Source organism: Scomber scombrus, chromosome 22 (genome assembly GCF_963691925.1).
Source record: "Scomber scombrus chromosome 22, fScoSco1.1, whole genome shotgun sequence".
NCBI lineage: Eukaryota > Metazoa > Chordata > Actinopteri > Scombriformes > Scombridae > Scomber > Scomber scombrus.
The window spans coordinates 16930635-16956245 of NC_084991.1; the positions used below are offsets into that span (position 1 = coordinate 16930635).

Consider the following 25611-nt stretch of genomic DNA (forward strand, 5'->3'; position numbering starts at 1 on the left):
ATCGTGGTGGTATGATGGCTCAGTGGTTCACATTATGCCTCAGAGAGAGACCTATTATTGAACCTGTTGGCCTGTGTGGAGTTTGCATGTTCTCCCTGTGCCTGTGTGATTTCCTCAGGGAGCTACGGTTTCCGCCCATAGACCAAAGACATGGTGGACTGGCTATTCTAAATTAAATGCGTGTCTATTTGTATATACAGATGTACTGTATATGTCCTATGAATATATATAGTACATTATGTGATGGACTGTCCAGAGTTTACCTTGACTTCTGCCCATTGAATTCTGGGAGTAGCATAGAAAATGCTGTAGAAGGGCTGTATGTCACCCATGGGTAATACACTCTATTCTTTTGAATGAAAAACAAATCTCTAAGGTTAAGGGTTGAGACTAAATGGATTGTCAAAAATATTTTTCTTGCACTGCAGTTTGCAAATCTTGGGTCTATGGCAGTATGCTGTCATCAATCAAACTTTAACTGCTGTCATAATTAATGCCAAACAGGTAGCTCAAAAGCACTTATTCCCGCAAGACTGACACTTGGCACTTTAATGAAATTTTGTCATCATATGCTGAGCACATGCACTTAATGAATGGCCTTCCATGTTTGAATTTCTTCAAGAGAGAAGAATCCAACTATTTGACAGAAGTACAGTCTCGATGGTGTGTTGTAACATCTGTAATGTAACTTATTGTTACCAGATGACAAGAAACTCAACACTTTGTTCATGGAAACCAGATAAAATTTCTGATAAAAGAAAGAATCATTGATGATTGATGGCTTAAATATGTTTAAAGACAGAGTTCTTTTTAAGTGGTTTTGTTTTATCTAAAAATGTTGTCACCAGCTGGGCAGAGCTCTTATGAAACATCCATCAGAAGCTCTCATTTTAACAGAAATGTGCTACTATGGATTTTGTTGGGTTCTAAACATTTGGAATTCTTTGATTGAGTAAAGCAAATAATCCATATTGCACATTTTAAAGGCTTAAAGAACGTATCTTTTTTAGTTGAAGCACTTTCACCTTCTGTGTGTTTGCGTTTTCTGCATATACATATTGGTAAAAGTTTCTCACCAGTTTCTCAGTAGATCCTACCTGTGCCTCCTCTTGACCTTGTTCGCCAGGAAGCATTTGCAATTGTGCTGTAGTTCTTGCAGCGCCATCCAGTGACTGGGAGCACAAATCTCCACTCACACCACTGATAATAATGCACGTTTTGGTCATTACATCCATTAAAAACTGCTACTTTTTCCATTAGTATCTTTATTTTGTTCAGGACACCTTAGCTGGAGCCCCTGCTCCGGAAAAAAGAGGAACACCTTTGTTGCTGATATATTAAGTCTGAGCTATGGTAAGTGCTTGTGCCTTTAAGCAATGAGAGGTTTTTATACAGCATTTATATACAGCGTCTATACATACAACATTCACACCAACATGGGTGCAATGGGCATGCCGGTCCACATACACCCTCAAATTTTTTTTGACTCTTAAAAAAAAAAGAAATAAAGAGCAAGGAAACAACGAGAGAAACACATACAAGAGTTAACAAGAGATTCAAGAAAGCACCAGGTTCACGTTGGAAGGAAAAAATACGAGCATGCATATAAATCTTTGGGAATGGCTTCTGTTTAAAACATATATGGTTTATTCTACATTTTTAGAAGCTATTTTCACCTTGCTTTTTTTTCTTTCTTTTTTTTAATGGAACAACATATAGTAAGACAGGAACAGGGGATTGAATGTGATGAAGAGAATTGTAAAAAACAAAAAAAGGACAAAACAAAAATACACCCAGAACTAAATCAACACTGAAGCAAGCACAAGAAATCACAATGTGATAGAAGTCACGGTTGCTTTTATCTCTACTTGAATTGAGTACAATACAAATAGAAACTCGGAGTTCTATCAAGGAGTGCAGCATGGTAATGTTACACTCTGAATGCTATTCCTATTACACAGGTAATATCTAGTACATTCTAGTATACCAGTTGTTAAAGGTACTGTAAAACACAAGTTATACCCCTTGCTGCCTGCTCTACAGGCCAGCTTCCGCATTATTCATAAAATGGCTAATGGTCAAAAAAGTCAATCAAACTGGGATTTATTAACATTTTCCACTGAGTGAGATTTCAAATCTTTTTGGTTGGGGTCCAACTCTGAATTTCATTTTGTCCACTGAAGGAGTTTCACATATTATGCACAATAATATGTTACAGTATGAATGGTAAAACATATCTGCAATGTTAATGCTGGCTTAACTGGATGATTGATGTGCTGTGAGTGAGAGCATCACCGTAGTATACTGGTTTTTCGGCGTAAGCTGTGGGTACTACTCTTGCGCCAACCTTTAAGCTAAATAATGCTGTTCTTGAAAATGATATGTTGTGTATGAGGTCCATGTCCACTGAAGTTTTGAAATGAGTGTGTGGATTAATGACATCGTCTTGTATGGGGAGGCAGTGATGGAGGGGTCAGTGTTGAGGGGACTGTGGTCAAACACGCACACTTACAAAACTTTCACACACTCATTTACAAACACACACTTCCTTGTGGAGGCCCTGGGATTGCTCTACTTCTTCCTGTAGTTGCCAAGCTGGATGGCGGAGCGGTCGTGGACGCAGCGGAAGGTGATAGGCTGAACTTCCCAGTAAGGCACAGGGTTGCTGAACAGGCTGATGCCAGAGTACATGGCCTTCTTGGTGTTGAAGCCAGGAGGACAGAAGTCTCCTGTTCCCACAGCAGCAATCTTGTTGGAATGGAGGTAGACCACCTAGAGAAGGGATTTAAATAATGACAATGTTCGGTCACTTAGTGGGACTGGGCAATAATTTAGTCTTTCCAAAATACAGAAGATAAAAAAGATAATAATAAGTCATCAAATGATAACTCCGGAAATCCGAATAGATTTTTTTTCTACACAGGATGTTTTACTGAAATCAAAAGGAAAATGGTTTCCTGCTGCTATGAAAAAGCACTGCTTAGATGTCTAAAAAAATCCCAGAAGTCAATACAAAGCAGAGATGAGCATACATAGTGGCAAAAATAAGAACAAAAGAAGAGAAGTATAACAAACTTACTGTAATGCTAATTACAGATTGCAAAGCCACCAGTTCAAAACAACACCCAAACTATACACGCAGAAATGTCACAATGAATCACAATTGCCACCATATACAATGAAACATGCAATATTGAGGAAACAAAGAACAAAACCGGATAAAAAAGATCATAAAAACAGGAAGAACTAAGCACCTTATTACGTTTCTTTGATTATGTAGTTCCTAAAATAAAAATCTTACTGACCACCTGTTTTCAGCTGAACCACGTTGAAGCTTCTTAGAGAAGGCTAGACCTTCTACTGTGATCCTCATGAGGTTAGGGTTCATTCTTTAAGTTTTTAATGCAGCAGTTTCCATATAAAACACCCTAAATTTGAAACTGTTGGTTATGTTAAAGATAAGCCCAATTCATATTTTAATCCCTTGTGTTTTGCTACATCCTTCAATTGGGGCAAACCAAAGCTTAGTATAAACTGTTCACAATGATCTAGAAAGCTTTTCTTCAATTTCTGAATTATTTTATAACAGCTGCTGAGATCAAACCATTACAGCTACTGGGTTCACAAATTAACTGCACTAAGTATTTCTGAGGTATTGGGGGGGGGGGGGGGGGTGCATTGGTTCATTTGGAGTGAATATATAATCCCAATCAATGACAGGAAATAACCCTGAAATACAAGGTTATATAAGGATGGGACTGATGCAGCAGTTACTCAGGCTTGAGAAACCTAATAAAATGAACTGAAGCTAAACAAAAGTTATAGGGCCTGGAATTAGGTCTGTTTAGACTCCCCCCTGCCTCCAAAATCTGTAACATTATAGTTTGTCAGGCTACCACCTCTCTACTCAATAAACAAACTAAATGAATCCATGTGACTTTTGTTTTGGAAGCCTTGGTTCACTTGTAATTGGGTAGTGTGAACCTAAACAATCAAATACAAAAATGCAACAAAATAAACTTTTCCAGCATTGTTTAGATCAGAGAAAAATGAGCACACAGTAAGAAAATATGTAACAAACTATAATGCACAAGCATGGTTAATTAGGAACTAAATGGTTCTAATAACAATCTTCCTGTGATAATGTTTGGCATTCAAACCCGTAAGCACTGTAATTATATTTGTTGAAGAGATCTATGTGTACCTGGATGTACTTATGGTCGGAGAGGCCAGGAGGAACGCTGGTCAGAGCGTTATTGTCAAGGTGCAGTTCCCGCAGGTGGGGGACACTAGCCAGTGTGCCATTTTCCACAGAGCCGATCTCATTGTAGCTCAAACCCAGCCTGTGGGGAAAAAAATCAGAAAGTAGATGAGACTTGGAAACATGCAAGAGCAAAAAACGCCCAAATTGCATTAGTAGTAAAATCAACTTAGTGACATCAATGTTTATCTCCTGCTCTTGGTTTTATTAACTAATGAAACAGAAAGAGTTGAGGAAATTAGGATATGGAAAAAAAGACTCTATGCATCTGTCTTGGAGGTCATTACTTTCCCAGTCTATTACTTAATTATGAGAAAATGGAAAATAAATCCATCCTAACACACTCTACTTGCATTGCATCAAAGCCCTCTTTGTTCTCGTGCGGTATGCCATCTTTGGCACGATATAAGCAGTGATCTTATAAACACAGTGTATTCAAATTTTATGAGCAAACCAGCTATTTTGATTATCCAAAAAATACTGCTTAGGTCTTTCTAGGTTTCTCTAGGTTTTTTGTTTTTTTCTTAACAAATCACTGAAGGTGAAGCTACCCTAACACATCCTCATAATTAAACGACCACATAAGTTGATGTACCATAGGGGCAGTTTTTCCAAAACTTTCAAATCACTGTTAAAATGTAATGATGTTTTATGGGGTGAGAACGCTTTCCTTAATGTCTGGTTAGGTTTGGGTACAAAAAACACTTTGTTAAGGTTCGGGAAAAATCATGGCTTGGGTTAAAATGGTCACTTTAAATTTGGGTAAAGTGTGGGTGTGGGTAAAGTTACTACTTCCTTAAAGTTAGGTAACCTTTGACGTCTTGGCAACAGCAAATGCCACAACAATTGTGGTTATGTCTTTTAAAAAACTGTCCCGACTCATGGTTGGAAACTGGAAGCAAACAGTGGTCACCTACAGCTAATTCCACTTTTTGCCATCTATCTATCTATCTATCTATCTATCTATCTATCTATCTATCTATCTATCTATCTATCTATCTATCTATCTATCTATCTATCTATCTATCTATCTATCTATCTATCTATCTATCTATCTATCTATCTATCTATCTATCTATCTATCTATCTATCTATCTATCTATCTATCTATCTATCTATCTATCTAGCCGTCCACCCAACCTGCTGCCTATGATTATGGAAACTATTCACTTTTTATTGACACCATCTGAACTGTGTCACTTCTCCAGGTCATAATTACTACAACCACTAGATGGCGTCTGTCACTCAAACGTAACTATAGATAATTCTTTCTGGCTTAAATTTTGACCTATACTGTCATTTTTCTTTTGAGGACAGGCTGAGCTATTCACAAACAATAGAAAACATGAGACAGCATGAAAAACATAGAAGAGAAACTGAGTTTTTTTTTTTTTTAAATGAAACTGTTAATTCTGAAAGATGAAAAAACACAATCTTCCTCATACAAATAAAAATCTGAATTCATGAGCAATAAAATGCACTTTGCTAAATTCAATTCAGTACAGGTGTTTTCCGCTACAACCTTACTTGGTCTGGTATGATCAGTAGCTTATGGTGGTTAATGTTAGCAAAAGTTGGCAAACCCGAGATTGACATAGCTGAGTAAATGACATTACTCAGTCAAGCACGGTAAAGATAAACATCTGAATGGCTGTATAACAGAAGTGAAACAAGAATGAATCACAATGTATATCAACAGGAGACATGGCTCTTAAATTGGGATACATTCAATGCACAATTAACCTGTAATGACCTCACTCAAAGTAAAATAAAAATGAAAAGGGAATTATGAATTCATGTTGAAAACAGAGAATCATAATTGGCATTACTTGGCCAGGTTCTTCAGGCCCTTGAGGCTAGCAGCTGTAATCTTGGTGATCTTGTTACTATCGAGGTGGAGCTCGGAGAGAGAGCTGGGCAGACCTGGCAACACACAGGACAAAGATTACCACACGGAACAAACAAAGTGACGGCAACAACGATGCAAGCTCTTAGCTTACATGACATAATGAAACTGACAATAACACTGATAGTTGTAGCAATTTGCATTGTTAGATTTCAGCACAAATGTGCAGATTAGTTATCAAGGAGTGGCTTTTTCCAAGTCTATAAAATCCTCATTACATGCATCATTTTACTAAAAACATCATGTTCCCACCCTGAAATAGGCTGGTTTAAATTACTATGTAGCACAATTTTTGTGTTTTTTCACATTGAACCCATTGTTTGCTTACATGCAAGCATCCTTCTAGAAGATGGTTGTTTTGGCTCAGCTTGTCTGGATAAGAGTTGGATTAAGCCAAATCCTTTCATTTAGCAATTATTTGTGGAAATAGATATCAGTGTTGTACCTTTAGGGATCTCTGTGATGTTAGTATCGGCAATGCGAATGTAAGAGACTCGTTTCAGGTCAGCAAAAGCATCGGCGTCGATTCCTGCGTTCTTCAGAGGGTTAGACCCGAGCTCTGAAAAGAAAAAGAAAAAGAATTAATGAAGAGAAGGTTTCGACCACAGACAGAGGAAAGAGAAGAAAGAGAGAAGGAAACAGAAAACAGCTGTCATGGATCACATTTATGAAGTTAAGTCCTCTCCTGGTGTATTACAGGAAGAGAGGGCTGAGTCATGAGTAAACAGAGTCTTGGGCAAGAGAATAGCTTGTGTTTGCAATGCAGCCTTTCTCCACGCCAGATTCTGTGATTCATCATGGTGGGATCATTATTCTCATATCTTCACATTTTAAGTACTGAATGCACACTTTGAACTTTAGTTGACCAATGGCAGATTAACATTTTAAGTTGTGAAACAAGAAATTAAGTCAGAGATAAGTTATCAAGTGAGAAGTAGAACAAAAAAGGGGAAGGAGGATAAAGGACAAATAATCTGTGATTATTTTGTGGGAAAAAAACACATGTTGTATTAATAATGATTTGCATTAACAGGCTAGCACAGTGTAGTCTGTAGTCGCCTACTTAATCACTACCAAACTGTGCCGTGTAAATCTTGTCCCAGTAAACAGTAAAATTACATGAACTTTTCCTTCTGGTATAAATCAATCCAATTTACCATTCCCACACAAGTACCTACTTGAACAATAAATACAATTAATGTTTACATAGTTAACCGTAAAGGTCACAGCTTGTTACAGTTGTTGAAGTTCACCCGAGGCAGGTTGAGTACTCTCAAACTCTTTGAGTGGGTCTTACTGGGGTTTTAAGCACTAATGGATCTATGTTGGTGATGCAAGAGTAATAAGTCTACATTTCAGTAAATTCTCAAATAATCCTCAACTTATTTGTGTAGCACAGTGATTGACATTAAACAAAGACTTTGTGTCAGCACTACAATAGTTGTTTTCCTTAAAAGTGCAAAAGTAGAAATGCAGTGCTGTATATGTAGGATAATTTATGGCCTCATTCAAAATATGTCATTTTTCTCACCAAGAAAAAAAAATCTTGACTTTATTTGACCTAGTTTTGAACAGCAGGTTGCATCTTCAGTGAAATCAGTGTTTTGAATGAAAAAGTGCCAGGGTGTAAATTAAAAGTTTCACAGATGTGCCAAAGTGATGAACGTTATTGAACCTTGTCATGATGTTATCAAATGTCAGCATAATCTGAGGAAATATTGGATGCAGTTGGTTTCATCTCAGCTGCTGAACTGCAGCCATCCATGAGATCACTGACAAACCTCTGAAGGCCCAACTCACTGCTGGAAGATATGTGCTGCCCAATGTCACACCTCTTCAAAGTGCTTGTGCTATCCAAAAAAAATATCTGTACTCGGAATTATTTAGAAGGCGTTTATATTTTCATACCCATGACAATGACATGAGTCATGCCCTGGAAAGAGGCCTTCTTGATCTTGGTGATCTCGTTCTCGTGGATGCGCAGCTCCTGCAGACTCTTGGGCATGTTGGCTGGCATTTCCTTTAGCATGTTCTTAGACAGGTAGAGACGCTGCAGCTTGGTCAGAGGGTTGAGGGCCTTGGCGTGGATGATGGTGATTTTGTTGTTCACCAGGATCAGAGCCTATATGGAAAAATAGCGGGAAGATGAAATACAAGCAATGAACTACTTCTTCTTTATGATGTATAGCTTCTGAACTCAATTTTTCAAATTGCATGTTTTTATGTTTTTTTTCTCCAATTCTTACTGTTAAATGTTTGTTTTATGTAAAACACATTGAGTTGCCATGTTGTTTGTTGTTTAATCCAGTCTGTGCTTGTTTAAACTTACATCACTGTTTAAAGTTGTATTATTAGGGAATTTCAACTTTATATGAAACTTAACATTTCCTTTTTCCATTCAGAATTTTTCAGCTTTACAATGCACCATGGGACAGTAAATATCGTGTTCTTTCTACAAAAACAAGACATTTTTAGCTCAGCAGCTGTTCATTTGTCACTCCAACCCAGTGCATGCCCTGTCAAGATGGTGGGCCAAGGTCAAGTCCACTCAGGAGATACTACCAATGCATTTCATAGGAATCTCTGTCCCGCTGTTTTACTCTCATGTAAGCAGACACAAGGCAACTTGAGGTATGTGGTCTATTCCCCTTGAGAGGCCTGTTACATTACAGTGGAAACAGCTCTGGTTGTCAAACAAAAGTATTTACTGCAAGCAAAAAAGCTGAAGCAGTTCAGAGGCGTGAGGCTGTAAGGCCTACGGGTGAATAGTTTCCATGCACCTGGTGAGTGGGGGAGTGGTGGTGCTAGGAGTCACTGGTTCGAGATAATAAAGATGGGAGGAGAAGTGTGTTATTGGTGGCTAAACGGAGGAAGTGGAAGAAAGAGGTAGGGTGTAGTGGAGTCAATATTCCAAATTACAGGTTGTTAAAAATTGGTATAATTCCTTCCGAGCCAGCTTGCTGGAGCAATTTACTCTTGATGCAACTGTGCTGACCATGCAATAAAATCCAACAAAATGAGTTTAATACAATATATTTCCCAATGTGGATATTGAAAGAGTGTTGTAGTTAGTGTGATGGTTACATAAGAACACACATTACATAACATTAGGAATAATGCTCAGTAAACAGACATGAATCTCCAGAGATGGACGTGAAAAAGGTCTCTTACGTGAAGCCCTTTAAGGTTCTTGAAGTCATTCTCCTTGATCTCAGTGATCTTGTTGTTCTGCAGGTCCAGCAGGGTGGTGTCATCAGGGATGTCCCCAGGAACAGACTTCAGACCTGATGGAAGATTAACATGAGACGTTATGTTATTAGAAGTACTGTGTGAGGGTTAGCAGTTTATGAATGTAACAAATCCATCAAACTGATGGATGATGGAAAACTGAGTTTGAGGTGAGCTGGTGACAGCCTTGGCTGACCACAGTCTAACTTTAATAACAAGAAGTGTGTTTTCTTACTGTTCTCCATGAGCATGGTTGAAATCTTTGTCATTTTCTGTCACTTAAGATGTCAGTTTAAACTCATCTTAGACCATGCAGCCATATTAGTCAGGTCTACTGTATGTTAAAGCCCTTTTTAAAAATTATTTTTACTTTTTGTTATTGAGAGATATCTGTATTTGTGTTGTTTTTTTCTTGCTCTTCTCACAGTGGAAATTGTTGCTGTTGTTTATTTAGTCAAGAATATTCAATGTTATAGAGAACCCCTCATTTACAGGAGCTTAAAGTTGCTAAAAAACTGTTATGAAGTGAAGCGAATCAAACCTGGAGACGCAGGAAATAGTAACCAAGTTAACAGCAGCGACACTCTGAAAAAACAGCCTGCTTTGTCAACGTAGCATGCCACATAAAATCTCAATGATAGGAGCAGAATGGGTTTTATGGTGACATTCCAAAGGGACCAAATAACTATTTGATGTGCTCCAAGGCACATATGGTGGAAATGGACCTTAAAACAAATTTCCTTTGGAGTAAGTAAGCGGCTGCATACCTGGACGCTGAGCTCACGCTAAGATCGTTTTGCTTGGACTTCAGCATGGCACATTATGACACACAAAATGGCATCTGTAGTAAAAGGTAGAGTGGACTGTTTTGAAGAAATGAGCAAAGACAGCCGTGCGTTAATTGTGTTTGCTCTTACGCATCTGTGGTAACACAAAAAAATATGCTGAGATTCACAATGGGTAGTTTACATTTCAGAGGAAGAGTCATAGAATAAACTGTTTAACAAGGGAGCTTACATTTCTATCTCCCGATCTCTACATATGGACGTCTGGACACAATTTGTCTTAAAAGCTTGTGACTACTTCTGTTCTGCTCATCTAAACATTACTTCCAGCGAGGTTTGCTTTTCTCTCAGCCTTTCCAACTCGACAGTAGATGATCCACAAACCCTCACAGCTGTTTGTGGTCACCTCTGTCATTACAGCTCCACACTGTATACATCTAAACTCACACACACACATACACACACTCTTTTTTCAATGTATTGTTCATCCATGTTTGGACCATTGTTTTCCCCTTTTTTTAATGTGAGTGTCACAACGTTGTGGAAGTGCAATATTACATTTTGGGTCTTCACAGACATTTTAGCCATTGTAAACTGTGTGTTACTGGGTGCAGTAACACTGTAAAGTCAAGGAGGCTAAATGTATTAGTTTTGTTTTTACAGATCTGTGTAGAATAACAGAGAGTTTACTTTAAAGACAGCTTAAAATTACATTTCCTCCTGACTTGTGCCCTCATGCATCCAATTTGTTCCATTTCCTGCTTTTAGAAGACGCTCTTCATTATAATTTACAGTAAATGATGTATTCTTGTGAGAAACACAACTCGCGAAATGTCTCCAGCAGCAGAGTGAATAATAAAGTGGATGAAAAATGCAAATTAACTGCTTATCATACAGCAGTGTCCCTCAAAGTAAGTTAAAAAAACACCTTACTTGCACCCCAAAGGACATTTTTTAAACATGATTAATATGATTTTTGTCTTTTTAAATAACATTTAAAAGCAATGATTTCCTTGTTGTATTGAGCTATGCCAAGCCTTGCTGAACTGTTCATTCTCAAATATTTGAACCATATGCTCAAACTACTTTGTTTTACTACAACAAGGAAGTATTTTTTTACACTGAACATTACCTTAATGCTGTGACACAACACTTCATCAGTATCACGCAGAAATGCTGGTTCATATGAAACAAATGATTAACACTGTGATACAAATTTGGTGGTGCAATAATAACAATAACATGAACTGACAGGTTAGTATAAATGATTTGAATGTCATGTTGCGGTCAGCGTCTCACTTTCTTGCTGATCGTCACTTGGCAGGAAATGAACATGAAGAATGGAACTTTGAGTCTCGCCCCCGCTATTATAGTCACTATTAATCACTCCATTTTGAAGCAAAGTGATTGGGATATCAAGCGTATGATTGCGTTGGACTGGAATGGACTCATTTTCAGCACATCCAAGCATTAATGACAGTGTTTATGTAATTTCCTCTCCATCTCTGGCACTGTGGCCAAGTTACACAAGTTTATTTGGCTGCATCATCAAAAGGATGGATTTCCTCATGGGATTACCAGGTCATTCAGAACCCAAGTGTGGGTACATGTTATGTGCATCCCTCACCGTCACTGCATAAAAAAAAGATGCCTTTTTAAAATCAGAGATCATGCTGATCACCATTTGGTGAAAGTAACATTTTACACTTCCAAGAAAGAACAAAAGGCTGTTGTTTCAGACTATTTATTAGAAAAACCCTGTTTGAACAAAGTTTGGCAAATGTAATCACATCTCATTTGAACCCTAATATATATTTTCTCTCCTAAAAGTTTTAGCTGTCACCCTGCCAGCTGCAAACTTACAAAGATAAATCTGAAAAAGCAAACAGATGCTTTGAGATAGTGAGCAGACTCCTGCATTCTCTATACTTGTGTGTGTCCACATATATATATATATATATATACACACACATATGTTTATTCCCACATTAGTTTGAGTGTGTGTTTGCGTGCATGCTAGCAGGTCTGGGGAACAGATGGAGGCTCATGGCCAACAGTGCTGATGCAGGAGTTGAGAATCCTGCCATGGAGCTACGTCTCCGGGGAAAGTGCTGCTGCTGACTGGGGCCCAGGCTCAAGCACTGATGTAATGGAACTAGCCGTTTCCTGAACATCACTCTCTCCAACTGTCTGTCTCTCTGACTGCCTGCCTGTCTCTCTGACTCTTCAGCCACCTGCGTGTGTGGGTCTGCCTGTCTGTATGCTTGCTCTGCTTATTCTTCACACTCTCATTGATTGGGCTGAAAACATATCTTTTGTCCTTCATTCATTCTGCTTTAAGTAAGATCTCAAAATGAAAATGGTTATTAGCTGGGTTTGCTGTCTACTCCTCTCTAGTTTACGGTCATCCACCCAGTTCCTCCTCCTCTGCTCATGACCCTCCCTTTCCAAACAAAAGCAGAGCCAAAAAACTATCAAATCCAACTGTGTAGCAAAGCATTTTATTCAATATACAAGAACAAATGAGGCCAGGGACTTTTCTATTGTGAGATGACTCAGGCTGTTGTATATGCTATATATCAGATTAGACAAACAGAGATGATAAGCTCTAAACAACTAAGAGGGCAATGTAGTAAACTGTTGTGACTGTGCTGAAGTAAAAAGGCAGATAAGTAATTGCCGTCTTTTAACCTTGAGTGCACAAAGTTAACATGGAAAAACAATTTTGTTTTGGAACATTTGAGCTTGTTAAACGTGGGATGTGTTCGGGACTTTTCCTCAGTCCAGGCAATCCTTTAATCTTAAATGCTTGAATTTTTTGTTTCTCAGGACAGACAGATAATGAAACTGTGGCAGGAAGTGAGGCATCAACATTGGTGTGATGCTCTTGTTATTGGGGATTTAGCGACGGTGCAGTGACGTACCATCAGACACCCTTCTTATGACCCTGTGGTTTTGGGTGGAAAGAGGAGACGACAAAAGCTTGTAAAGTCTGTGACTTTTTCTGCTCATAACACCAGAAACGTCACTCAGCACAGCACAGTAAAACTACAGCAGACACCCTTCTGACCTCCGCATTTGATCCATCATAGTGAGCTCATTTGTGTGGAATTCAGGCCAGGACCGCAAATGGAAGAAGCAAGAAGAAAATGGTTGTGAACAAGAAGCATTATTTTTCTGAACTCAGGAATAAAATCAAGGTAAAAGGTGCTTAATGTACCGCCAGGACTTAGGTGTGATAAAGCAAACAGATGGTCAAGATAAATTATAGATTTTAGTGGTATTGTAGTGGTATTTGAAATTGAAACCCCATTTAGGAAGGTTTTAAAGGCCAAATATAGCATTTTCTGACAATGTTGTGGTTATTTCTCTCATTTCTCTTTGTGCTTTTGTTTGTGATCTCACTGGTTTGAAGTGGGCTGAGCTCAACTGGAAACAGGTGTGAATGCATCAACCATGATGTGGCAACATTTGCATCAAAATATGAGGACAGTTGTTGCTTGCGCTAGAAGGACACTGTAACTGAAATCGGATTTAAGTCCTGATGACAAAGATGATCTTAATGTTTGACTCCTAATAAATACCCTCTTAAACTACAGTATACTCCAGAAAAAATGTGCATGAATACTGTTTACTATAGTACAAGTTTACAGCTTCTCTGCAATTCAGGGATATTGACATATTTAAAAACCTTTTCTATTAATTAAAAAAAATTGGATAGAAGTATGTGAGCATTTCCTGAGACTGTAAATACCAACATGCAAGCTCTCAGTTGATCCACTACCATAATACTTTGATTGCCACCTGCAAATACCTGCATTCCTGTGTCTGTGCTGCATGTTAAAACTTTAATTATATGTATTAATAGTCTAAAAAGTCATAAAGGAGCCCCACACACAAATCTGACAAAAAGCTTCCTGCTCCTCACAGTGTGTGTGATCAGTTTTGTGTTTTCTTCTGATGGTTCCCTCAATGCATGCACAGTAAGACCTTCATGTCTCATTTAGGAGCACTGAAGCAGTCCTTTTAATAGTTGTTAATTATCAACAATTATACACTTGTGGAGTATCCAGAGTGACGCCTAATGCACCTGGGAGGTGTGTTATCTTACCAAGGTCAGAGCACTGGATCACACGCAGGTGGCACTGGCATCGGAAGGGGCACTTGGGTCCATCAGGCATGCGAGGTGAATATACCTCTGGAGTCTCATCAGGTAAAGCCGATCCTGGTTCATCCTCCATCATGAAGTCTAGGAAGCCAGACTGGCGGAAGGGCAGAGCCCAGCAGGCAGTGACCAGGAGCAGAGAGAGACAGGCCGACCTCATGGTGCAGCTAGCAGGGAGCCTGGAGGACAAGAGGACACAGATCAAAGGTTTGGATGGATAGACTTTCAAAACAGTCTGTCTATGATTAGTTTGGAAATGACTATACTCTGTGTAACTATCTGTTTCTGATTATAAATGTAATAACCAGAGAGAAAGTTTGCAGAGAGAACGAAGAAAAAAAACAACAACTTGGTTTGGCAGTGAATCAAAGTCTGTAAAAGGGACATGGAGTGAGAAAGACAGAACAACACACATTGATTGAAGTCCAGAGAGGCAAAGGGTAAAGGTGAGAGGTTGAAGACAAAGGGAACGAAGGTTAAGAGCCCCGGTGTAACAATTTAATGAGGTTGGTAAAATAAGACATTTAACTGGTCAATTTTGAGCAGAAGGTGAAGGGTGATATAGCAGGAGTTGGAGAAAGCCAAATGAAAAAATGACACAATATTACTTGGTCAGAAGCTGTATGCCTTTAGGTTAGATACTGTTTGTGTTCCTACGTATTAAAGAACAAACCGAAAAAAGACCTATTGCACTTGTGGGTCTGAAACTTTAAATTCTGGCCATGCAATATAATACAGTGACGCCCAACTTTGTCAGACGGCTCAATAATGTATAAAATATATTTGAATTGATAATATTTAGATTTGTTTGCATTTGTACTTGTACCACTTGGAGTACTGGACATTTTAACCATTTATCCATTACTTTTAGCTATCTGTTTCAACTGTTTATCCATTACTTTAAGCAATTTCATCATTTATTCATTCACTATTTGAACTTTAGCTTTTTCGCTGGCTAGTTTCCATATACTCAATTGCAACAAGTAGTGTTCAGATGCTACAGCTGATTTTGTGGATATATTCTTCAATCAAATTGTAATTTCCACTCTTATAATCTACTCCTATAATTGTCCCCATGTACGCCCTGGCAACTGCAGACTTACTGCCTGGAGGAACAAGTACCCCTGGCTGGGAATGACTATAGGTTCAACTGTGTCTCTTTTGATGTTGTTTCATCATTAAGAGATCTTTTCCTTTAATGCACATTCCTTCAAAATGTGCCAAATTACATAGGCACAAATGGGAAGTATGCGCCTATGTAATTTGCTTTTGCAGCAGAGAAAGGTGCAACACTGGCTGCTGCATAAGCAAAATCTACATTAGCTTTTATAGTAATACACATGGAATACATAATGGCTGCCACTATATACCACCATACCTAATTTTTTCTATTCAACAGCAGTGAATCAAAGTGATTTGTTTGCATTAAAGTACTTTGTCATAAGTGCATGTTATAAATCTAGCAAAGGAGTGGATATCTACTGTAAGAGTAGCAGGGAGAACCCTGCTTTATTGTGCACTGCCCTACTTCTAAACACAACCACAACCCTGCTGACAGACACACACACACACACACACACATACTATCAAATTCAAAAAACTGTGCGGACATCCACACAAACTCCCTGACCTTTTACACATATACACACACACACACACGTATGCAGAGTCTTAAAGACCCAGCAATCTGCTTGTCATGCATAAAGCCAGGAGTCGCTCCTTCCCTCTTGGTGCCACAATAATTGAAGGGCGGATTTGAGCCGCAGTTGCTAACAAATGATTTGGGAACAACCGGTCTGCAGCAGACTTTGACCTGAACATCGTGACCAGGATGGTGAAGCTGACCCAAAACCAGTCAGTTGGCTGGAGCTGATATTGATACTGGCCTTTTTTATATGGTCTGTGTGCAAGTATGATGAATATGTGCTGTATCTTTGCTTTCTTTGTGTCATTTGAGTTTGCATTTGCATCTTTGAAAGGTGTAAGATGAAATAATTTTAAATGCAATAATGACTGTGTTTTCAGTAGTGTGTGAGAGAATGAGAGAGAAAGCAATTTTAAGCGATGATGTGCTGATGTAGTGTAAATCCAGGTTAAGGTTAAGTCGGGTCATGGGGATGTCGGCTCAGAGTGACTTTCAACATAAGCAGTAATTATAGTCCTTTTCCACAAAACAGCCACCACTTTGACACACTGTACAGCTTCAGTCCAGTGGTTACAGTATGACCACGTATGAAATCACTTCCATTCAGAAGGGACCTGTGTTGGATAGAATATTTATTTCTTTTTAATGTTTCTCTTTGTCTTTTGTCCTGTTGCTATGAAGCAGAAAAACTTGAAAAACTCTCAGAAGGATGATTTCATAAGTCGGCACTTAATACCTGGAATTGTGTCACACAATGTTTAAACTCTAGATGCAGTTTTCCATGCAGAACTTTTGCCATTTCGTCTCACTTGGAAACATGTAGTGGGAGGAGTTCAAACAAAGCTCCAGCCTGAACATACAGTAGATCCAGAGGACAAGTTGTTCCAGTCTTTACAGACTGAGTAATCTTGGCTGTGTCAGTCTTTCTTATCTCACTGTAGTTGAAAGCTCAATCCAACAAAAACCATGTCTGCAGATTTGGCAGAAGCATTATATCGTCTTGTTGGATTTAGGGCTATAAAGCACTCCTGGGTCAAATATTGTGTGTAGACGCCTTTGATGGTTGTTTTAACCTGCCTAGATGCCAGATACGTTGGGCTTGTCTTGTAGTATCATTCATTAATTGCCAATGCTGGAAAGTATTTGAAAGTAAGTTTATCAATCTTTGTGTAGAGGTTCAGATGCTGTGAACTTCATACATCTGGCAGATCTTGCAGGCTGAAACGTTCAGAATTATCTACAAAGCCAGTAGACCAGTTCTTGTTAAAGGATCATAGATGCTCAACAAAGGTTTCACCACTCATTACTGAACCATATCTCCCTGCTTTGACCCATGGCCACAAGCACATAAACAGATATACATGCACATGTTCACTCGTGTAGGGTTTCAGACGTCCCTCCATGTGTCCTGCCATTAATCCATCAGCCTTTGTCCATAAAGTTTTCAGCAGTTTTTAGTCTGAGCCAGACAGACAATAAGAAGAAGACAGAGCAATCTCAAAGTAAGCTGGATGAGCATTTAATGGCCTTCAGCATTACTGCTACTTTGTGAGACATAATCAGGCCCAGAAGTTGTTGATGAGAATAAAACAAGAATTTAAAATAAAACCAGGAAAAAGGAATAAAAGAGATTTTCAGGGGGTTTATTGTTTTGGGACATTAACTTACAATTTGTAACCACAGCTGTAGAATAAACTGTAAGTAATATCATGTAGTTCAGGGATTTGGGGACATTGTGGAAACTGTATTGCTGTATCAACATGAAAGTGGAGATATAATGGATATGTGGTTGTTCAAGGTTTGTTAGCATGAACATAACTCTAAATTTCAAACAAAACATATGGAATTAAGCTAAATTTCAATCTTTTCTTAAGAAAAAAATCACTTCAAATTTAAGGCTTCTTTCAGCTTTTCCAGCTGGGATGAACCTATGGGGACGATGCATGAGACAGCCTGCTGTGCCCCAGGCGTCTGGTTTTCATTACCAGTCTGCTCAGATGTGTCCACAGGCCCTGCAGGATGGCCTGCTCTCAGACGATGCCCCCACCTCCATACACGCACCTGAAGAATCTACTGAACACATGACACAAGCTTCTGAAACAACACACACATGTGTGTGCTACACCCAGAGGGCTGCCAACACAGCATGCTGGGACATGACTTGACCATGCAAACTCTACATCTTGCCAGTGTCAGCTTTTCCAGTACCCTCAAAGGAGATGCAGCTGTCTGTTGTGAGATAAAGCCAATTCCCCTTATCAATTTCACTTTCACAGAGGAACAGTAATGATAACAATCAAGATGGAAATCCAACCTTGATGATACAAAAGGTCCTGATTTTGTGCCCTGCAGCTTAATATGATAATTTCTTCAAACTGATGAATTATTGACATGACATGAAACGTTGATATATTTTTGCAGTGATGTATTGTAGCTTCACTTGCTTTTGATCATTTTTACACCATATCCAGCTTAGAAACTACAGATAGCATTGCTTTTAAAATGGGATGCATTGTCTGGATGTTGCCACTTGTTGAGTCTAACAGTTACAGTACAAATCAAACATCTTTATAACTTGAACATGTTATGCATAAAACCTACAGTAATTGCATTAAACCAGTCTCCCAATGGTTTCTTTCATGATATATCAATTCAGACTTCATTTGGGGAACATGGCCAGTATCACGTTGTGGTACGACATGCCAGCTTACAGGATGAAAGTGGGACAGGCTTTATTCACAGCAAGTGGACTGACACTAATCAGTGTCAAAAAATTGGTACACAATCTGGTTCCCTACTGATTGATCTTTTAAAAAACAATACAAGACATTCAGTCTTTGTTAACCCTAAAATATGTGCAAAATTGGATGCACAAAGGCAACTAAAGTTCTAAAAATGTGATGTTCGGCTTCATGGTTACTTTTTAAAAGCAGTATTTGGATTTATTAGGAGTCTCGACTGTTTCCAAACTTTCATCACTCAGGAAATCAGATAAAAGTGTGCTTTGTAGATTTGTGATGGTCACATTGTGGTGAAAGGGATGGTTCAAGACTTTAAAAAGTTCTAGTGCATGATTGTGAAAGTACTTTAAATGCATGTGTGGTGCCAGTAGGAAAGATGTATCGAAATGAAAAAAGCACAAGCAGCCGTGAGAAAGTTTAGCTTGTATTTTCAAAAGATTTACTATTGACCACATCCCAGAAAAGGACATGTGGTATATGGTGCACTACTATCTCTATTCTTCTCCCTTGTCTTCAAAAACCTGTGATATATCATTTCATGTCTGACCAAGAAAAAAAAGGGGGCGGAGTTGACATTTCCTGTGGCGGCAGCATCCTTGTCAATACTCCTGTCTTCCTCTTTCGTCTCGTCTCATCTCATCTCCCTTTCTCCTCCCTCCCGCTACTTTTCCCCCTGAGTCTGGCCCCAGCATTGCTAATGATTCCCAGAAAGGAAGCAGATTTTACTTGAGGGAGTCACTTTCTCCTCTTTGTCACTGCCTTTCATTGAAACCTTGAGCTGATAAAATCAATGAGATACTCGAGGAACCATTACCACAGATCTTTCACGCAAACTTCTGCAGCATGAAAGAAACAGATTGGAGTATGAATACCGTGTCTCGATTTTGGCAAATCCAACCATCTTGCAATGATGGAAACAATATAAAGCAGACACCAACTACCATCCCAACCTCCACCTCCCCTGTCCGCTACCTCCCCCTCCCCTCTAACTCTCCACAGGCCTGCGTCTGCCTCTGCAGAGCGTCTGTCAGCAATGAATCACTGGAAGGTATTTACAAGGCCACAGGACATTTAAAACACGTGTGGCCCTTTTAACCCTTCATTAAATGAATGTGAACTCCCCTCCCACGTGGTTGCAACATATATGCTCAGACACATAAGCATGATCAATAATATTGTTCAAACCTGAAAATGAGTGATTTTACAAGCTCTTCCTTGGAAATGGTCGGAACAGTCAGTGGTCATTATTTTCTACAAATTTCAAATGTATCCAGGGGTTTTGTGAGTGGGAACATGTCTGTCTGAAAATATGCAAAGACACGGCCAACAAACTATTTCAAAAAGCCAAGTAGTTCTTGTAATAGGAGTTAAGCCAAATCAGTCTTGTCTGGAAAGTAGCCCATGTATGTCTGCAAGTGAGGATTTTGGCTTAAAGAATGCCCAAGACGCTTCTTTTGACCGCAACAATCAATATAAATTCTTTATGAAGCATAAAGAAAAAAAGTGTCAGTTTTAGCTATTATTGAGAGATCAATTTAGGGTGTGCTAGTTGTTTGGAGCCATAGCATGACAAAGCCAGCAAGTGGTTAAACCACATTTCAGCTGTTCCATGAGAAGAGCTGTCAGCTTGCCATCAACCTCAGTCCCATTATCAACAGTCTGTGCTGCACAGACGTGGACGAACTGCCCAACCTTCTCTCCCTTTCTTCTCTTTCCATCTCCTCCCATTTTGTACTCTTTCCTTTCCTTCCCCGGCTTCTCTCCCATAGCCTATGGTATTTTCTTTCACTGTCAGACCCTTAAAACTTTGGCCAGAAAGACTGACATGTGGAACTTTCTGGTATTCAAGTGAGCAAAGGGGGGAAAAAAGCCGTCATGGCTGATGTCCATTCAATTCCATTGTTCTTTTACTCTTTTTGACCCAGAGAGTTGAAGTCCAGATGGAAAAATGCAGCCCCTGAGTGCAAATCTGGGCCTTGTCTCCTCCAAACCTTCCGTTCACTCACTCCTGGTTCAAATGTTAAACATCTGCTCAACTCAAAACTATGAACTCTGGAAGTTTTTATTGCTCTGAATGTATTTTGGTTTACTGTTTATGCTACTTTTAGTCTCTATTCTATTCTAAGTCCCAATTCCATTCTATTTTGTTTGCCTCTGTGTCTTTTTCCCTTTTCAGTTGCACTCCAGTCCACTCAATGCAATTCAGTGCAGCTGAGCCTTATTAGGTTTTTTCCCTGCTGGCAAAAAAGGATGTAATGAGTTAGCTGAGAGTTGTGTGGTGGCTTGCCGGGAAGCCTTCAGACCTCTCTTTGATAGAGGAAGCTGTACCATTACAGGATTAATGGCTCTGTGCGTTGCCAGGTACATCTTTTTTTCATCTCCTCTTCAAAGCCTCTCACTTTAAGTTGCCCCTAGCAATTTGGGTCCTGTTCTGCTCCTGTGAAAACACAGCAGCAAACGCCACATTGGGCAGAGAAGGTTCATATTGAGAAGGCACAGGGCCACAGAGGAGACAGATAAGAGATTGGGGTTAAAAAGGTCTGGGTGTACTCCCAAATGAACTGCTGAAATGGAAAGTGTGAGAAACACCAGAGACAACGTTTCTAATCAAAGTCTTGACAAACAGAAATGGACTGAATCAACACAAGAGATCCTGATTGTTGTTTCAGCTTTTTTTTCTCTTCATTTGCTTGAAGACTGCCCCAACTCCACAGGGAGAGAAAAAAAGAGAAAGAAAAAGAATGAAAGAAATCTAAAAAAGAAAGAAAGAAAGAACGAAAGAAAGAAAGAAAGAAAGAAAGAAAAGGAACAAATTAATGCAACAAACCCAAATCTTTTCCACTGACGTTGCAAGTGATGAAAAAAAGAAAACAACTTAAGTACAAAGAAAATGTTCTGCCCTCTTTTCACTCAACCCACTGTCTTTATGTAAGCATAAGAAATCAGATTCACTATCAATATATAAAACTAACACTGTCATGGATATAACTAAGGTATGCAGTGGGTTCCATATGGGTCACATCCAAACAATCAACAAACACGTGTCAAAACACTTCACTTGGTGAACTGCCACACAAAGCTTCACATTAAAAAACTACAAGCCAAAAAAGTAAACTGCTAAAAAAAACACCAGATTAGTGGATATTTTAGAGATTAACAATGGACCAGAAGAATAAGTTTTTGGCAGAGGAGTGAGGTACCAGCATCAACAGCACTACCACACCCCCTTCCCTAGCCGCTGCTCTTCTCTCTGAGCTGCATGCAGATTGGACTGGAAATGATTAAGGTCCCTCATCACAAAGCCAAGAGTGCTGTGGGAAGATCTGGCAACATATTTGGAATATACACAACACACACCAAGCTGCACAGAAGTACAATAGGAGCAACATATTGTATAAAGAAGAAAAGTATGCATGCTTAAAAAGACACATATGCACAAAGGTAACTGCAAGAAAACATATGTAGTTATCTCATCTTTATGAAATAACATCATCAGCAAATAATATGACCTTTTAAATCAGAAGTAATGTCTTTTCATGGTTCCAGTTGTAAAAAAGCACTAAATGATCAAAAAAGTAACAATCCATCAACAACAAATCTATCCTCACAAAGCTATTCTCCATTTCTGTACAAAATAGTCCATGCCTAACCCAACCCCACATCACCCATTGATATCCCACTTTTCTTTTTTTCCCAGAGTTAAAGGATTAACCTACCTGTTCTCAGTAGAGGCAAGGCAAAGAGAGTTGAAGTAGACGAGCTTGACTCCCAAAATCCAGTCGAATGGGGGGATGAGACTGTGAAGTGACTGCGAGGGCCTATGGGGTAATTGGACTCGGAGCGCGTGCAGCCAAGATCAAGCAGGTGTGCTCTGTCACAACAAGGGGAGGAGAGAGAGAGAGAGAGGGCGAGACAGGAAGAGAGACAGAGGAGTCAGAGGAGAGAGAGACACAAGGAGGGAGGGGTCCCACCGCTTAGCTCCTCTCAGGACCGAAACAATTGGTGGAGAACTTCCCCCGTTTTCGCTGCGCGCTCCATAAACAGCTGGAAATGGAGAAGGGAGGAAGAAAAAAAAAAAGGAGAGGGAGAATGCAGGAAAAGGGAAACAGGGAGAGGGAGCAGAGGGAAAAAAGAAATAAGGATAAAGAAGAAGAGAAAGAGAGTTTGGAGTTTAAGGCAATAAGCAGTGATTTGGCTGGCAGCCACCCTCACTGTGACATCTGGTAATGATAGGTCCTGTGTGGAGCTTAGCAGAGAATGCTGCACAAAAACTCTCTTTCCCTCTCTTTCACACTCCCTCAGTCATTCATCCTCATTCAGTCTCTATACTGATTACCCCGATGAAAAAACAAAAACACCATCCACCAACACACACACACACACACACACACACACACACACACACACACACACACACACACACACACACACACACACACACACACACACACACACACACACACACACACTTTTGTCTAGTCTATTCAGATTGGCACCTCCTTCCAGTAAACCTCCTACTCAGTTTTAACCCAATTCCCCAAATCTTGATTTGGTTTGTTTAGGTTGCCTTAATGGACAAGGGTCTATTTGACTGTTTTGGCCAAAAAAGAGGAAGAGGCACTTATTACCAGACAAAAATTTAAATATTGGACAATTTTTGATCGACTTTTTGTTCACATCTAATGCTGATAGTTATAAAAATGCAGGAAAAGATTGTGGCTACGGTTGATAATAAGACTAAAGGTTGTGCTTTATCAGAAGTAGTTCATACAACGTGGTGCCCATCCACGTTGGAAATCTGTGCTCATAGTTGTTCCGAATGGCTGCACTCACAGGAGGACAGAAGAGTTAGCCATCACTGGAAGGGGAGGGTTGGCAGGCAATATCATCTATACATGAGGTTCATTTTCATCTCTCCTTGAAAGCATTCATGTGTCGCACTCTGTGGTTCACATGAAACCTTCTGACACTGCACAGATGGCCAAGCACGCCACAATGTGTTCATGGAAGTTGAATCGTCAGTTTCTTAAAGTTAAAGAAATATAATAATATAATAAACTCTAAGCTCTTTTCTTGACAATGTTAGAAAGTGCTTTACAAAAGAATATAAAACCAAACTGGGCAGATAAAAGTAAGGCAAAGAGGAGCATAGAGTACAGAGTTAAAGACAGAGGTACAGAAGTGACAATACAAGATGCACAATTTTAGTAATAATAAGAAAATAAAAGGCACAGAAGTAAAAACAATAAAAGAATGGCTCAGACAGAGTCTCCCACTCAATCCAATGTTATAAATGTTGGCGAAGGAGGTTTCTGAAGCCACTCAACCATCCAGTAAGCACTTGTGAAGAAGTGCACTGGCAGCTTAAGAGTTTACAGCTATGCTAGTGGTTATGTGAGGGTTTACTGAACTCATATCAGCATGCTAGCATTTGATGATTAGCTCTAAAGACAGCCGAGGCTAGTGGAAATGTTATTAGTTTTGCAGGTGTTCATAAACCAAAGTATTACACAAATTAAAAATTTGAACTGAGTTGAATTTATCCTCAGGGGGCTATGAATGTCTGTACCAGACATTTCATGCCAGTCAATCCAATAGTTGTCCAGATATTTTACTCAAGGCCACAAATGTCAACCTCATGATGGCACTAAAGGAAAATTAAGGGGATCATTAAAGTTATTAGTATTCGTCTGGGAACTGTGAATGACTGGATGAGTAAAATGTGATCCGTTGCTGCTGATGGTGCTAAATGAAAAGTCACTGGCATTAGGATACTACTTCCTGTATTGACACTTAACACACATTAGATGTAAATTGTAAGTAGCAAAATCATGTATATATTATAAGGAGGTAATTTGTAGCTTGCTTGACTGGGCCTATCCAAAGCTGGATCTAATTAAACTCCAAAGTCAGCCAGAGCCTCATATTAATATGAATGAAAGGTGTCAGAATGGCTAAGTAGTGCTGCTGCATGAAGGTCACAATCCAACTTCTGTATTGGCCAGTATTTCCATCAGCAGGCATGTGCTCACTTGGCATTTCTTAAGCAAGTCTTCCTTGTTGTAATTCACTGTGGGTAATGAAATTTAAAATGGAAATGATGTTACATGGACAAATCCTATATATCAGTAATCTATATTTTTGTGTAAATCCAGTTTTAGTTCCACTTTGATACCTCTAACAAAGTCTGAAATATCCACAAAGTCAGCACTCAAGGATATATGTCATGAATTGAAGTTACGGTCATAATAAGTTGGCCCCAAGTTAAAATGATGTATTAAAATGACACAAATCAGATACAAGTCAAAAAGATCTTCTTCAAAAATATATTTGATGCATATTAGATTGAAAAAAGTTGTTCAGGTGTAACAGTGCTTTTTTAAATCCTATCACCACATGGGGGTTAATCAAACTGGGCGGATCAAATGAATCCTGAGCTGTGAACACCTGCAGTGATTAAAGCTGATGCACCCTTTCAGATTGTTTACTTCCATGAAATCCTTGTCTCAGTCTCTCTCTGCTAGGGCCTTTTATTAAACCTTATTTTGATTATTGACCAGATCAAAAGGACAATCGCTGGGTAAGCACAGAAGAAAGAAGTCTTCCTCCCCCCAGATTCTCTCTTCATCTGTTTTCTCTCCATCTTTTGGTCTTTCTGTTCAAGACAAAAAAGGATCAGATAACAGAGGAGCAGGTTTCATCCTGTCTGGCTTTTCCTCCCTCAACTTGACTGTCTATCCCTGCAGAAGGCAAAGGGCAGACCACACACGCTGTGGCTCAAAAGTTTGCTGAAATGGTACATTTTAGACTAGCTGGTTTCAGTTCTTTCTTTTGGATGGATAAGTGCTATGCTTTTTTTTCCCTTTTTAAAAAAAAGGTT

The 25611-nt window shown here is 39.2% G+C and overlaps 1 protein-coding gene across 1 annotated transcript; it reads right to left on the minus strand.

The window, feature by feature from the left end:
* Positions 1–1829: 1829 nt before the first annotated feature.
* On the minus strand, positions 1830–22604 carry dcn (decorin). The gene is made up of 8 exons (XM_062443861.1): positions 22448–22604; positions 14292–14524; positions 9339–9451; positions 8076–8289; positions 6613–6726; positions 6091–6184; positions 4205–4343; positions 1830–2772 (listed from the first exon to the last, which is right to left on the minus strand). Exons 2-8 carry the CDS (start codon positions 14503–14505, stop codon positions 2572–2574), a joined length of 1089 nt encoding a protein of 362 aa, XP_062299845.1. The 5' UTR covers positions 14506–14524; positions 22448–22604; the 3' UTR covers positions 1830–2571.
* Between the last annotated feature and the right edge of the window lie 3007 nt (positions 22605–25611).

Coding starts and splice junctions, on each gene's coding strand:
- dcn (XM_062443861.1), bottom strand. CDS start 14,505: ATGAGGTCGGCCTGTCTCTCTCTGCTCCTGGTCACTGCCTGCTGGGCT. Junction 9,452..14,291: donor GATCCAGTGCTCTGACCTTG/GTAAGATAACAC, acceptor ATCTTCCATCAG/GTCTGAAGTCTGTTCCTGGG. Junction 6,727..8,075: donor GACTCATGTCATTGTCATGG/GTATGAAAATAT, acceptor TTTTCTTTTCAG/AGCTCGGGTCTAACCCTCTG.